Consider the following 13,873-nt stretch of genomic DNA (forward strand, 5'->3'; position numbering starts at 1 on the left):
CTTGAAAAAGTCATTAGAACTGAGGGCAGGGGACTCTTAACAACTTGTTTGTTTTTATAAATTTTGATGCTGTTTTTATTGTGTTTGTTTGTTTGATATGTATGTATATATGTTTATTGTGTTAATACATGTTGGTCACAAACTGTAAAGTTTATAAGACAATAAAATATTTGATTATCTTTGTTGATATGATTTTTCTCTTTAAACTTCATTTTGTTTTATAAAGTTTTATATAACTAGTTCAAAAAGGCATTGTGTCGACCAGCTGATATTTTACGATATAAATCTGATGAAGATATGATTAAACGGCTTATTGGATTGTATTTATGTACTTTGCATGATAGAAACAAGTGTTTTTCGTTGCTTCACCAGCTAACCGGAAGATAACTTGATAAGTTCGGGTCGACGTCGACGTCGGTTCATTCATTGTGACGTCGGTGATGTAATATCTGCGATTACTCCGGGAAAGTACAATACAAACCTTCGGGACATTAACGTATTACGTAATGTCGCTACGGCGATATGAATTGTATTTTGTTAGTCATTATTAAAATACCATCTGAATAATCAAGTCTTGCTCGGATCTTTCAATGGCGACGAGGATGAAAAACAAAGAAATTAGCAGAGATTAAAAGCGTAAACAAAGAAGAAAGTTAACGGAACAGAGAATTATAAGAAGATCACGCTAAAAAAGAGAATTAAAAGGAAGATAACGCTAAAACAGAGATTATGGACTGAGGACAGCCCCAGAGGATAACGATAGTTACAGAAACCAGGAATTTACGCTCACAACCATTTATAGCTAAGTATCAGACGATCAAATATCCACAGGAAAACAATGGGAAGAATGGCTGGAGAGTAACGAGAGGGAATTTAGATATTTCAGAATAACTGAACCTGAAGATAAAAAGGATGCTCTAATCATTTATGGAGGAAAAGACATAGCAAGACTAGAAAGAAGCCTGAGAAATGAAGAAGGAGAAGATGAATGTAAAATATTAAAGAACAAATTAAACAAATATTATATGCCAAAAAGGAACAAGCATCATGCCAGGTATTTATTTTTGAAAATGAAACCACTAAGAGATGAAAATACAGTTACATATGTCACAAGGCTCAGAGAAAAGGCACATGCGTGTGAGTTTGAAGCTACATGTGAAGAAAGAATATTGGTACATTGCATTCAAACCATAACCAATCAGGAATTGATAAAGAGGGCTATTAGCAAAGGCTGGAATCTAGATAAATTTGTTGAAGAAGCGGGACAGATGGAAGACACATATTTACAGAAGAAGGACATGAAATTAGGAGATCACAGAATGAGTTCAGTAAATAAAATACAGAGCAACAGGTCTTACAATAGAGCACAGGAATTTGAACATGATAGATTTCAACAAGGTTATATAAATGATAGAAATATGGCAACAAAGGCTGATTGTAGTTATTGTTGATTTGATCATGATGAGGAGAGAAGATGCCCAGCATATGGGAAGCAATGTAGAAATTGTGAACGATATAACCATTTCACATCAGTTTGCAGAGCAGAAAATAGAAACCAAGGAAGATATGATAGTCAGCAACAGAGCAGATCTATGAATTATAGAAACAGAAGAAATGTGAAGAAAACAACAGAAGATACAAACGAAACAGATTCCAATACAGACAAATCAGACTATGAAGAAGATGAAGATTATTTTGGAGAAACTACCAAGCACATAATGAAAATACGCAAAGTGAAGTCCATACATGGAACAACAGATATTGAAAAAACAGTGACAGTAAGAATTGATGATGTGGATGTGAAGGTTGAACCTGATAGTGGAGCAGATGTGAATGTGATGGATGAGAATCAATTTTTAAAGTTTCAGAAACAAACATACGGAAATCCAGTGTTAGAAAGGAGCACATTCAAATTAAGAACACTGCAAAATTCACTACCAATACAGGCGGAATTTAAAACTGTAATAAGAAATGAGACATGTGGCACAGAGACAAAATTTATTGTTGTTAAGGGAGAAATCAAATCTCCACCATTGATAAGCAAATCAACACTTATTGAGCTAGGAATGTTACAGATCAGAGCTGATGGTTCTTTTACAAAACCAAATCATTTGAGGATACTAGACAAAGAAAAAGATGTAATGATAGTTACAGAACAGGACAGAGGAAAAATTAAACACATCAAAATAACAGAACAAAAAGAAAATCTACGAAAGAAAGAAAGTGTAACAGCTACACAGGAGATGTTTATTGGTAATCGTTCAACACCAGCTACAAGAAGATCACGATGCAACGCCCTAATAAACAGACCAATTAGGACACAATTAGAGTATAAACTGAGAACTACAGACAAGAATGAAAACTTAGATGATGATATAAATGAAGGAGACAGACGATACAAGAAGATGAAGAAAATGGGCCCCCCGCAAGACAGGCGCGGGAGGGGCGGATAAAGACTTTGGAAAACCAGAGGAAAAAGTCGGGAAAAATCAAGTAGAAGAACCAAATGATAAACCAAAAGGAGACCGACTCAAATTAGTGAACATAACAGAGACTGTGATAATTTAATTCATTTAAACAAACTTTATTTTACACATTTTAATTTACATTTATATAGTTATTTTCTAATTCAAAGTTAAGGAGGAATGTAATATCTGCGATTACTCCGGGAAAGTACCACACAAACCTTCGGGACATTAACGTATTACGTAATGTCGCTGTGGCGATATGAATTGTATTTTGTTAGTCATTATTAAAATACCATCTGAATAATCAAGTCTTGCTCGGATCTTTCAGGTGATATGTCCGGGTCAAAGTTATTTAGGCCAGGTTAACGTTTTTGACGTCACAAAGCCGTGATATGAAATTTTATGAAGAGCTGCAGAGTGATACAGACAGTTAGAACACCGATAATGTATGTTTATCTATAATTTCTTCTATATACAGTGTTGTTGATTTCCAGTCTTTGACTCGCATTTACATTTACTCGGCCTTAGTTTTATTATAGAAAAACAACTTTAGTGTCTTATAAAAAAGGTGAATGGTAAAACGATTACAAAACAACATCAAAACTATAATATCATATTGCTTACTTTCAATTTTTCAACGTGTGCCTTGATTTTATCTACATATTCATGCATATGTTTAACAAGTTTTGCCTTTTGATTTCTTAAATCTCTACTTATTCCATTTTTGGGCTTTTGGCTTTCTTGCTCTTCTTGATTGCTGTCCTTTGGCAACACCTGATTTCTTGAAGCTCCATTACTTGAAGCTGTATGTCTTGGTTTTTTTTTGTGTTTGACACTTCCGTCTTTTTTGTGTTTGACACTTCCGTCTTTTTTGTGTTTGACACTTCCGTCTTTTTTGTGTTTGACACTTCCGTCTTTTTTGTGTTTGGAGCTTCCACCTTTTGCACCTTTTTTGTTCGAATCTAAAAGAAAACACATAATTTGTCAATAAAACATGCAATTAAAAAAAAATATTTAACGGGTTTGAAAGTTGTGAATAAAAGTGAAATTATTTCTCGTCTTTTAATGGTGTGTAAGGCAGCACCGTTACTTCATATTTTGTGGTACGGCATGTCATGTTTTTTAATTAATTGTTTGACTCAAAATATTTTGAGGGGAAACAAATCGGTAGGAAAGTGAAACGAATACTTCACTGTGTCTAAACTACCCCGGCAAAAAATGTTTGGACGCGATGATATCTAATATCCGGCACAGTGACAGAGAAAAGGTAGTTTTATGTGTATTTATTTGTTATTTTTATGATATCGAAGAATATATATACATATATAACTATTTTCTATTGTGAGATTTAATATTTTCTACAACCGTTCTAGATTAACGGAGAAATAAGTAAAAATGCACGTCAAAATGACGAATTGAGTGAACATTGCCTCGAATTTGTTTAATTTCTCCTGAAATTGTTCACATGGTACGGACAGAAAGGTACGGAAAGAAAGATATTGACATGGAAATTGCAAAAGTAGTCACTTTGAGCACTTCAATCCTTGAATTTCTGCGTATGGAACGAAAGAAATAGGTCATGTCAAAATGGAAGCACCCGGTTTTGTCAATGTTATTTACTACACAATGACCCGGTTTTGTCGATGTATAGAAACCGGTTTTGTTTATTTTATGAAAAACAACGTTAACACTGGTACCCTGAAACAAAAAAATAAATTTACAAATGGCTGATTATGTGGGTTTTCAAACCAGATACCTCAATAAAGCGTGTGGCCAAGTTTAATTTAATTTTTTAAAGAGGAGAAGATTTTTGTAAGATAATTGGCAAAAACGCAAAGAAATGGTAAAAATCGTAATTAAAAGTCAATAATTCTTACAAGGATATCGACCAAGTCGACTTATTCGTATATATTGTCTTGCTGATCATTTTTGCTATATAACTTTTATATATTTCAAGATAATAGACAGAAATAGAAAAAAAAGAAGAAATTTGTCATTCAAGGACATTAACTTCTATAAGAATTCGTGTGAGAGTTTTGATGTGTATGGACAAAAGGTAGAGCTCAACATTATGAACATATCTGCCCCTGTTAAATTTTCTCTATCTATAGCTGTTTTCAGATAATAGACAAAACTTGCATCCCCCTATGTTCTATTTTAAGCCATGTCGGCCATCTTTGTTGACAAGCGGGGGTCATCAAAAACTTTTAAACTAGATACCCCAATGATGATGAAAAACAGTTAAACATAAGGTCGTTAGACCTTTTCAAACCGACATAAGATTGTGGATAAGGTTTGTTAAATGTATTGTAGCCCAGTAATTTCAGAGGAAAAGATTATGTAAAAAATTAACGGAATACAACGGACGACGGGGGCAAAGTGATGAAAAAAGCTCACTTTTCCCTTGGGGTCAGGTGAGCTAAAACAAACCAAGAATTCCAAACAAGATTGCACCGTTCTGGAATTAAAAAGAAAGTCTAACATTTAATAGTTAAGGCTTACACGAACGAGATAAACTAATCAGACATGGCAAAACAACTTTAATTACGTTTTTTTTAACAAAAATAAATACTACGTATTATTTATACAAGAGTGACTGTACGCACTGACATGTCGCGACTGCTGGAATGATCGTAATCGAAATTATTTTGAAGGTCTGTAAGATAAATAATTTAATAAAAGTATCTCATAAAATTAACATTGTTCATGAAACCATAAAAAAAGTCAAGGTCTGATGAAACCTGCCAGACGGACATGAACACATTACAATCATTAAAACCAACCAAAAAAAAACTTAACATTTACCAATTAATCAAGAAAATAAGTTCAAGTGTAAAAGTAAATTTGGTCCGGTAGTAAAATTTGTCCGCCAGACTTTTTTTCCTAGTTAATCAAGTCCATGACCATTATTTTACTAGGAATTTAAGTCCCAGGACAAATTTTCCTAGGAAAATAAGTCCATAGCTAGTAAAATATGTCTGGCACTTATTTTCCTAGGAAAAATTGTCCTAAGACTTGTTTTTCTAGTAATTTTTATTATATTTTAAAAATTATTGAAAATAAAAATAACAACATATTTTCTTAGTTAAGATTGGAAAGTTTCATTAATTTTTCCTATTAAAATAAATGACATGGCCGGACGTTATAACCTAGGCATGTTAATGACATGGACATGATGTCCTAGGAAAATTAGTCTGGGGACATACATTTTATTAAAATTTTAATACACAACTCTAAAACAATATTAAACATAACATTTAAATTTAACTTTCAAAATAAAGGGAATGGACGTTTTCACCTAGGAATATTAATGACATGGACATGATTTCCTAAGAAAATTAGTCTGGGGACATGAATTTTATTAAAATATTAATGCACAACTCTTAAACAATATTAAAACATAAAATTTGAATTTCCATTGTTAACATGTAAATAATTTGTTTCATTAAAATTTTCCTTTTAAAATAAATGGCATGGACGTTTTTACCTAGGAATATTAATGACATGGACATGATTTCCTAAGAAAATTAGTCTGGGGACAAACATTATATTAAAAAAATTGATACACAGCTCTTAAACAATAACATTTATATTTACCTTTTAAAATAAAGGGCATGGACGTTTTACCTAGGACTATTAATGACATGGACATGATTTCCTAGGAAAATTAGTCTGGGGACATACATTTTATTAAAAATATAAATACACAACTCTTAAATAATATTAAAACTTAATATTTAAATTTCCAATATTGTTTAAATGCAAATGATTTGATTCATTAATATTTTTTCTATAAAAAAAAAGGACATGGACGTTTTTACCTAGGAATATTAATGACATGGACTTGTATTCCTAGGAAAATCAGTCTGGGGACATAAATTACTAACATCGGACTAAAAATTCTAGTAAATTCTGTAACCATGGACTTTTTATACTAGTAATATGTGTCCGCCCGGACATATTTTACCAGGACAAATTTATCTCTTACACAAGGTCACTTAAATAGTCACGTGCGCCATACGAGCAAATATAGTTGACCTATTACTTGTGGTATTAGAGATACGGACTTGAACACGAAATGTTAACCTTGATCATAGATATCAACCATTATCAGCTATTCATTTTGTTAGGAAATCGCTGAACCATGAAAATGAAGTCAAGGGCAATGGACATATGACAGATAGAAACATCGTTACATAAAAGATCTGTGTGTGAGGTATGTTGCAGTCAGGCCTTCTGAAGCTTCATACAAATAGTTCAAGCCGCCACGAATTTGCATCCCTTGGTCTCGCATTCCGACAATTCCAAAATATCAATGTGAATTTTTAGAATAAACATGATAATCCTACTCACATACATCCAATTTCGCGGGTGTCCCTGCTTTCTTTTTTCTTTTAAAATTTTAAGTTGGTATACGATTTAGTTATATAACATCAGTGGCGAATCCAGGCGGCGTATAGGTCACACGCCCCCACCCCACCTTTGATGGCCCAAAAAAAATAAATTTTTTTTACGATTTTTTTAGCATAATTCGTCCAAAACATTGTTTGCTTCGCTACGCTCTGCGGTATGTAAGCTGTTTGAATTACCCCCACTTTGAAAAAACCTGAATCCGTCACTATATATTGTCAATAATATATTGACCACCGTCAATGTACGATAATCATAACACAATGGAGAGATAACAGAACCGTTTATTTATACGCCTATTAATACACTAATCATTATTGCATTTTCTCGATGGCCTGAGACTATTATAATACTAATTTATACTTAGTAATATAGTTACAATTAGGGATAGATAAATTTGATTTTTAATGCATGATTATTGTAATCCTTTTCTCGCCATAAACATTCATTTTCTATGCGATTCTGTAAGCATATATACATTTGTTTCATTATCATGCCTTATAATGAACATTTAGCCTTAAGAAGATTCATTTTAAACGATCATAAGAAATATTACACCCCTAGGTAGATTGGATTACTTATAAAGATAACCATCCTGTTGTGCAAGAAAATCACATATCAAATGTGCGTCCTTCAATTTTTAAGACCATAAACTCTAATTTTAAGTTTAAACACTAAAATTTACACAATTCATGTAAAAAAAACGTATAGAGAGCTTAAAAATCAATTTGCGGTTTAACCTTTATTAAGTCCGAAGGACTTTTATGATATGTTTGTGAGTGACTTGGTCCAGTTTATACACCAATAAATTCCTTTATAAAGGCGTTTAATCCTTATAATTCTTTAAAATTAGAGATACGAAATTGTATTTCCCCACTCGTAACCTCTATCACACATATTGTGTATTTGTGTCATTGAATTGGCCTCGCGCATGAATATATTTCTTGGTAAGCGCAACAAAATATACTCCCATTAAATTTGCAATTTGATAAAAAATAAACTACAAGAATATTTCGCTTCAATTTTTCTTTGCAACAATTTTTAAATTTAATAACTAACAACGTAAAATTCAACAAAATTCATTAATCAGTGCGGTGTTTATGTTGGTCACCGTCATTGGTTTGAAAGTATTTAGTACAAATGTAGGTCATCAACACACAGCCACTACAGGTGGCACGGTAGTATTTCCTGGCCCATAAGGGATAATGATAGCCTTTTTAGAATTTTCACCACTTTCTAACACTGCTAAAAATTCTACATTCACAGTTAACTGAAGTACTTTCATTTTACTATTCAGAAATGAATTTGAATATGTATCATGACCGTTTACTTTTTTTGCTATCTTTAAGAACTTAAGGCCACTAGTGCTTTTAGGTCTTTTATCGTGCAGTGAATACAAAATTTAAAAAAATTCTCAAAAATTCATTTTCATCTGTATGTAAAATTATTTCATATTTTTCTACACCTGATTAATCCCTCAGTTTGGGAAAGTATGTTCAGTTGATACTGTATTTTTTGTCCAATCATAATGTTCAGATACATTGACTTAAGTAGGGTACACAAAAGAGCAACCTAAATTCTGGAATGCAAATACTACCATGCTACCTACACACGGCAAGTCATGTTCAACAGTTCAATTGAAATGGAAATTACAGTTGTGAAAAACGGAATTTGCCGCAAACCCCGACATTTTACTCAGTTCCTGGTTTGTTTGACTGTTAACCATAAGATTTTGACGAGGCGCATAAACAGGTTGAAGAATATTTCGTTCGGCTGACACTGGAACAAGAGATTTATCACGGAGTCCAATTTCAGAAGGTAAGTTGCCTCGCTGAACTGTTGGTGCTTGAATTTGCGTGTTTTTACTTGGAACAAGAGAAGTTGACTTTGCTGAACCGGTAGCAACAGTATCAAGGACGGCACTGATTTTTTGTTTTTGTTCATTGCTAGGTCTTCTACAATAGGACTTGAGGCTTTCCTCACATTTGTGATCAGACATATACATTATATTTCTGTCTGTTAGCCCAGCATCACTCATTGCAGTTATTGCAGTTGACCGTAGGGAATGTGCTGTGTACCGTTTTACCCCAGCGTTTTTGCAGATATCCGGCATAAAATTTGTAAATGCTTTGACTTTTACTGGTGTTTCAGTGTACCAAACTGAATAATGATTCGGATTGCCACGAAGTGCATCTCGACTACACTGATTAAACAAACTTTTTGAATTTGGATGACATTTTGACAAAAAAAGTTTAATAGCTTGGACCGGACATGAATCTGAGTCAGTTGAGTACATTCTTTTGTCTTCGGCTTCTTCTGAGGAGTCTTCTATACCACCTTGGTAGTTTTTCTGGTGTGTGTCATGTGTTATTGTGAGGTATTCTCTCCCTTCCTCATCTTTTACAAATTTAATTGAATCCTTTGATAACTGTTGGTGAAATTCAATACCACGACTAACAAAGTGTATTGCTAGGGCATACCAGACTTTAAATCGAAGTGCAACAACATTATTCTTTGTAGAAAGGAACTCATTTATTTTCTGTAACTCAGAGTTCGAAATGATAGCATGATGCTGAGTTGGACGAGACAGCCCATTACGAAGGTTGAATTTAAGCTTAGCACTAAGCATTGAATTTGCTAACTTAAAGTCTTTGTCTCGAACAATGTCAATGTTGCGACCAATGTCCTTCAGGTGTCTATTAATTGCTGAACGTACACTCTTAAGGGAATTTTTATGATATTCCTGTGCCATACTTTCAGGCATACTTTGGATCCTTTTATTTAAATTTTTGGGCTGGGCTTCAGCATAAAATTTGCGAAGGCTTTCATTAAGATTCTCCTCAGAAATTGTGTTGAAATCTAGAGTTTTTTGTAATCTTTCTGAACACCAAGCTGAAAATGAAATTACAACAATTTTAGGAATTAATGTGAATCTGGCAAATATTGGGACGGATACATGGTAGGCAAGTTTAATTGACCTCATCACTATTTTAAAAATAAACATGATTCCATTCTAGCACAACAGATAAAGAAAAATTAATCGCATAAAATTTTGGTAAATTGCAGCTTGCAAATACAGGGAAAAATCATTGGTTGATACATGTATCTTTTATATTTAGATTAACAGTCACTTTACTTCAAAAATTGTTCATTTTACAATTCTATCCTTTTTCTTTATTTCTAATTTAGGAATTTGCAATATTTTATTGGTAATATATTGGTGGTACATGTAGTAATCTATTTAGTTTGTTATTTGCTTTAGTATATTGAATGTGAGATTTCTTGGTTAGTATTAATTGTGAAGAATTGGTGTATAATCCACTCCTTTCCTTGAAATGGCCATTTTTGATTTTTATTTGTATGTCAAATCTGGTTATTACTTTGGTAGGTTTGGTGGAAATGTCAACATTTGGAGCAAATTTATAATAACATAGATTAATTACCATTAAAAACTCCTATTCCCCACTTTGTGTTTTTTTTTAGTAGCTTCACTGTATTGGTTTTTCTCTATGTCTAAGAGTGCTGTCTCGTCAAGTTGCTTAAATCTGCTTGTGTTTGGTAGGTGACCACTTTGGTGAAATTCAGCCTGATGTGTTTCAGCAGTGTCTAAATCCTCTGTATTTTGGTTGTTTAGTGTTACAGTGTGCTGTTCTTGGTTTTGATTTGTTTTAGAGTTCTGAACATTCTGGATCTGAGGCAATTTAGGATTCTGGTCATTCTGGATCTGAGGCAATTTAGGATTCTGGTCATTCTGGAATTGAGGTAATTTAGGGTTCTGGTCATTCTGGATTTGAGGAGGTTTTACAGGTTCCTCTGTTATCTCGTGTGTATCAATGCTTTGACAAGCTTCAACTAGCATTTCATCAAAGCCAGGAACATCTTGCTGCAATACCTCAAAAAGCTCAACGACTGCTTCAGTATCCCAATCATCAGGAAAATTCAATTCAAATGTTACAGGCGGTGGTGACAGATTTTCTACCTCCGAGTCGGAGATAACCTCCGGTTCCATTGTTTGTCCAGTAGTGAGTAGCAGACGGACTCATGCACGTGAGTAACATTTATTTTTTATGGTGAAAATAAATAAATTAATATCTTATTATCATTCAAATAAATATTTAGTATTTATTATTTCATTACACGATCAACGGGAAGTGAAAATAATTTTTTTTATCGTCTAGCGTTATTATCGCCGCCATCTTGTTTACATTGGTTACAAAAAGTAGTTCCGTCAACGTCGTCTATCGAAAAATAAATTACTTTAAGAGCTGCTACCGGAAGCCCTCTCGACCAATCATATTAACGTGTTCCCTAATATGCAAATCATATAGGAATTATTTCTATCTATTTCGCAGTTAATAGTATTTTTTTTAACGCAAAGCAAAATTATACATGATTATTTTTGTTCCAATAAAGTAGGAATTAAGTGTTTACAGATTCAAATAAATAACAGGTTGTCCTCTGTAAGAAATCGTTTTCCAACCAGCCACCAAACTCCTTTTAACTGCTGAAGTTCAATTATGTTATGCGATTATGCATTTTTTTCTTTGACAAAACCGGGTTTTGTCTTGTGAAATCTAGGACAAAACCGGGTGCTTCCATTTTGACATGACCCATTTCTTTCGTTCCATACGCAGAAATGGGGTGCTCAAAGTGGCTAGTTTTGCAATCTCCGTGTCAATATCTTTCTTTCCGTACCTTTCTTTTCGTACCATGTGAACAATTTAAGGAGAAATTAAACAAATTCGAGGCACGGTTCACTCAATTCGTCATTTTGACGTGCATTTTTACTTATTTCTCTGTTAATCTAGAACGGTTGTAGAAAATATTACATCTCACAATAGAAAACAGTTATATATGTATAAATATTCTTCGATATCATAACAATAACAAATAAATAAACAGAAAACTACCTTTTCTCTGTCTGTTGATGTTCCGTCACCGTGCCGGATATTAGATACCATCGAGTCCAAACATTTTTTGCCGGGGTAGTTTAGACACAGTGTTGAAAATTAGGGGAAAATAAATTTAACATTCAGTGAGTTTTAAAAAACAAATGTAATAGAAAGAATAGTTTTTTTATATTAAAATTAGAGATAGTCCATGGTTCCAGAAACAGTTAAAACTTTTAATTCATTTCTAAATTCACTAAGGCTATTTGCACAATGTTTACTACAATGATTTCGAATCTGATTATGGTTTGGAATTTCATTCTCAATTATTTTAAGACAAATATATTCAGAATTTGTCATTTAATATATTTCTGTCGCAATGAGCATGGCAATATTCCAACAGCGCCTGCATATGGAGTATATATCTCCCAGATGATTCGATATTCCTGGGCTTGTATTTTCTATCGTGATTTCCTTGATAGATGGTTGCTGCAATCATAGGTTTGAACGTTGTTTTCAATTTAGTCTTGTTTATATTTTTTCGTTTGGGCTTGTATTATATTTGCCTTCGGGTTTATATGATCCGTTCATCCTATTTTGACTCTTCAAAATTCAAGAGTCAATCCCAAATTGAGGTAAATTATATGGCCTTCCAAATACCGTTTCGATTCCTAACATCACTGAAGAGACATTTATTGTCGAAATCCGGATATGGTGTACAAATTTTTGCACCTCATGTTTGCGGTAAACCATCTTTTCCGCAAGTTTATTGTTTTCTGTTTGGTTTTCAATTAATAAATTAAGATCCATTTTTACATCTGGTGATCTGTTTATTTGGCAATCGCCATGGCAGTCAGCAGGGTTTAAGAACATCCGTTGTTCGACCTGCTAGTCAAAAAAAATGCGTTTTGTTAAAATATACTTTTTCACTTGTTTGGTCTTTTGGAAAATGTTGTTTGTGCTGTATTTAGACCACTCTACCAAGAAATTTATATATAAACAAGTCTAAATTGAAAACAACGTTCAAACCTATGATAAATATTGCGGTTTTTATCCAACGCAATCATAAAAACCGCAATTTTTATACGTGTGCATGCAAAACAAATTTCTTGTTAGAGGGGTCTAAATACAGCACAAACAATATTTTCCAAAAGACCAAAAAAGTAAAAAAGTATATTTTAACAAAACGCATTTGACTAACAGGTCGAACAACAAATGTTCTTAAACCCTGCTGACTGCCATTGCGATTGCCAAATAAACGGATCACCGATGTAATAAATGTAATATATATATATATATATATATATATAGCATTTATACTACCAAAAAAAAGTCCCCTCATTTTTTTTACTATGTGTAAAACCCCTAAAGTGAAAGAAGGCCGCATGTCCTCTTTAAAAATCATAACAGAAGCACAATTTACATATAAAACTCGTGCAAAACGAAAACGATGTTTTTCCACTCCCGATTACAATGTTTCGAGTAGAGCAATGTTGTATTTCATATAATTTAGTGTTCGAATCTGTGTATCAAAAATGTTTACTTACTGCGTGTGTCCTCATCAACGACTTGACGGACTTCTGCCCTATCAGTTTCGGATAAGTAGCAACTTTTTGTAGTATTTACAAACTTGAAAAAATGGCATTTAACTGTTTTCGCCTCAAGACAAGACCTGGCACAACCTTCAAGTGACAGAACCTCCTTTCTTATGATACCAGGTGTTTTTAAAAGTTTAGTCTTCGCTGTTATAACTGTATGTGTTTCTGCAGAGACAAACCCTGTAAAAAATGCAATTGGAAGAAAATAAATCTTCAACATGATTGGTATCAAAAAGAGTCAAGAAACCTACCAAGGAGAAGGTTACAGTTATTGTTTGCTAGTAGCTCACAGGATAAAAAAGATTCCTCTTGATTTTGAAGTTAATTTGTCAAAGGTCAATTTGCCTATAAATAGACTGAAATTTTATGAAAAGTTGTGTTTCCAGGCAAAATATATTGAGCCACAAACGACATCTTTACCGAAAAGATTTGATAATACCCTTGGGGTAATAACGAACCGTTTAGTTGTTAAGGTCACTATGTCAATGTCATAGATTTCAGCAGCAAT

General features: G+C 33.2%; 1 protein-coding gene across 4 annotated transcripts in view; it reads right to left on the reverse strand.

Annotated features, from left to right (window-relative positions):
• Positions 1-13,512, reverse strand: part of LOC127703040 (uncharacterized) — a 925,706-nt gene extending 912,194 nt beyond the window's left edge. For all 4 annotated transcript variants that reach the window (XM_052207424.1, XM_052207422.1, XM_052207423.1 and 1 more), the window contains exons 1-2: positions 13,315-13,512; positions 3,093-3,430 (exon numbers count right to left, since the gene is read on the reverse strand). In XM_052207424.1, coding sequence (XP_052063384.1) covers positions 3,093-3,140 — 48 coding nt within the window. In that variant the 5' untranslated portion in view covers positions 3,141-3,430; positions 13,315-13,512. The remainder of the gene's footprint in view (positions 1-3,092; positions 3,431-13,314) is intronic.
• Positions 13,513-13,873: the final 361 nt, after the last annotated feature.

This window comes from Mytilus californianus, unplaced genomic scaffold (genome assembly GCF_021869535.1).
Source record: "Mytilus californianus isolate M0D057914Y unplaced genomic scaffold, xbMytCali1.0.p SCAF_5, whole genome shotgun sequence".
NCBI lineage: Eukaryota > Metazoa > Mollusca > Bivalvia > Mytilida > Mytilidae > Mytilus > Mytilus californianus.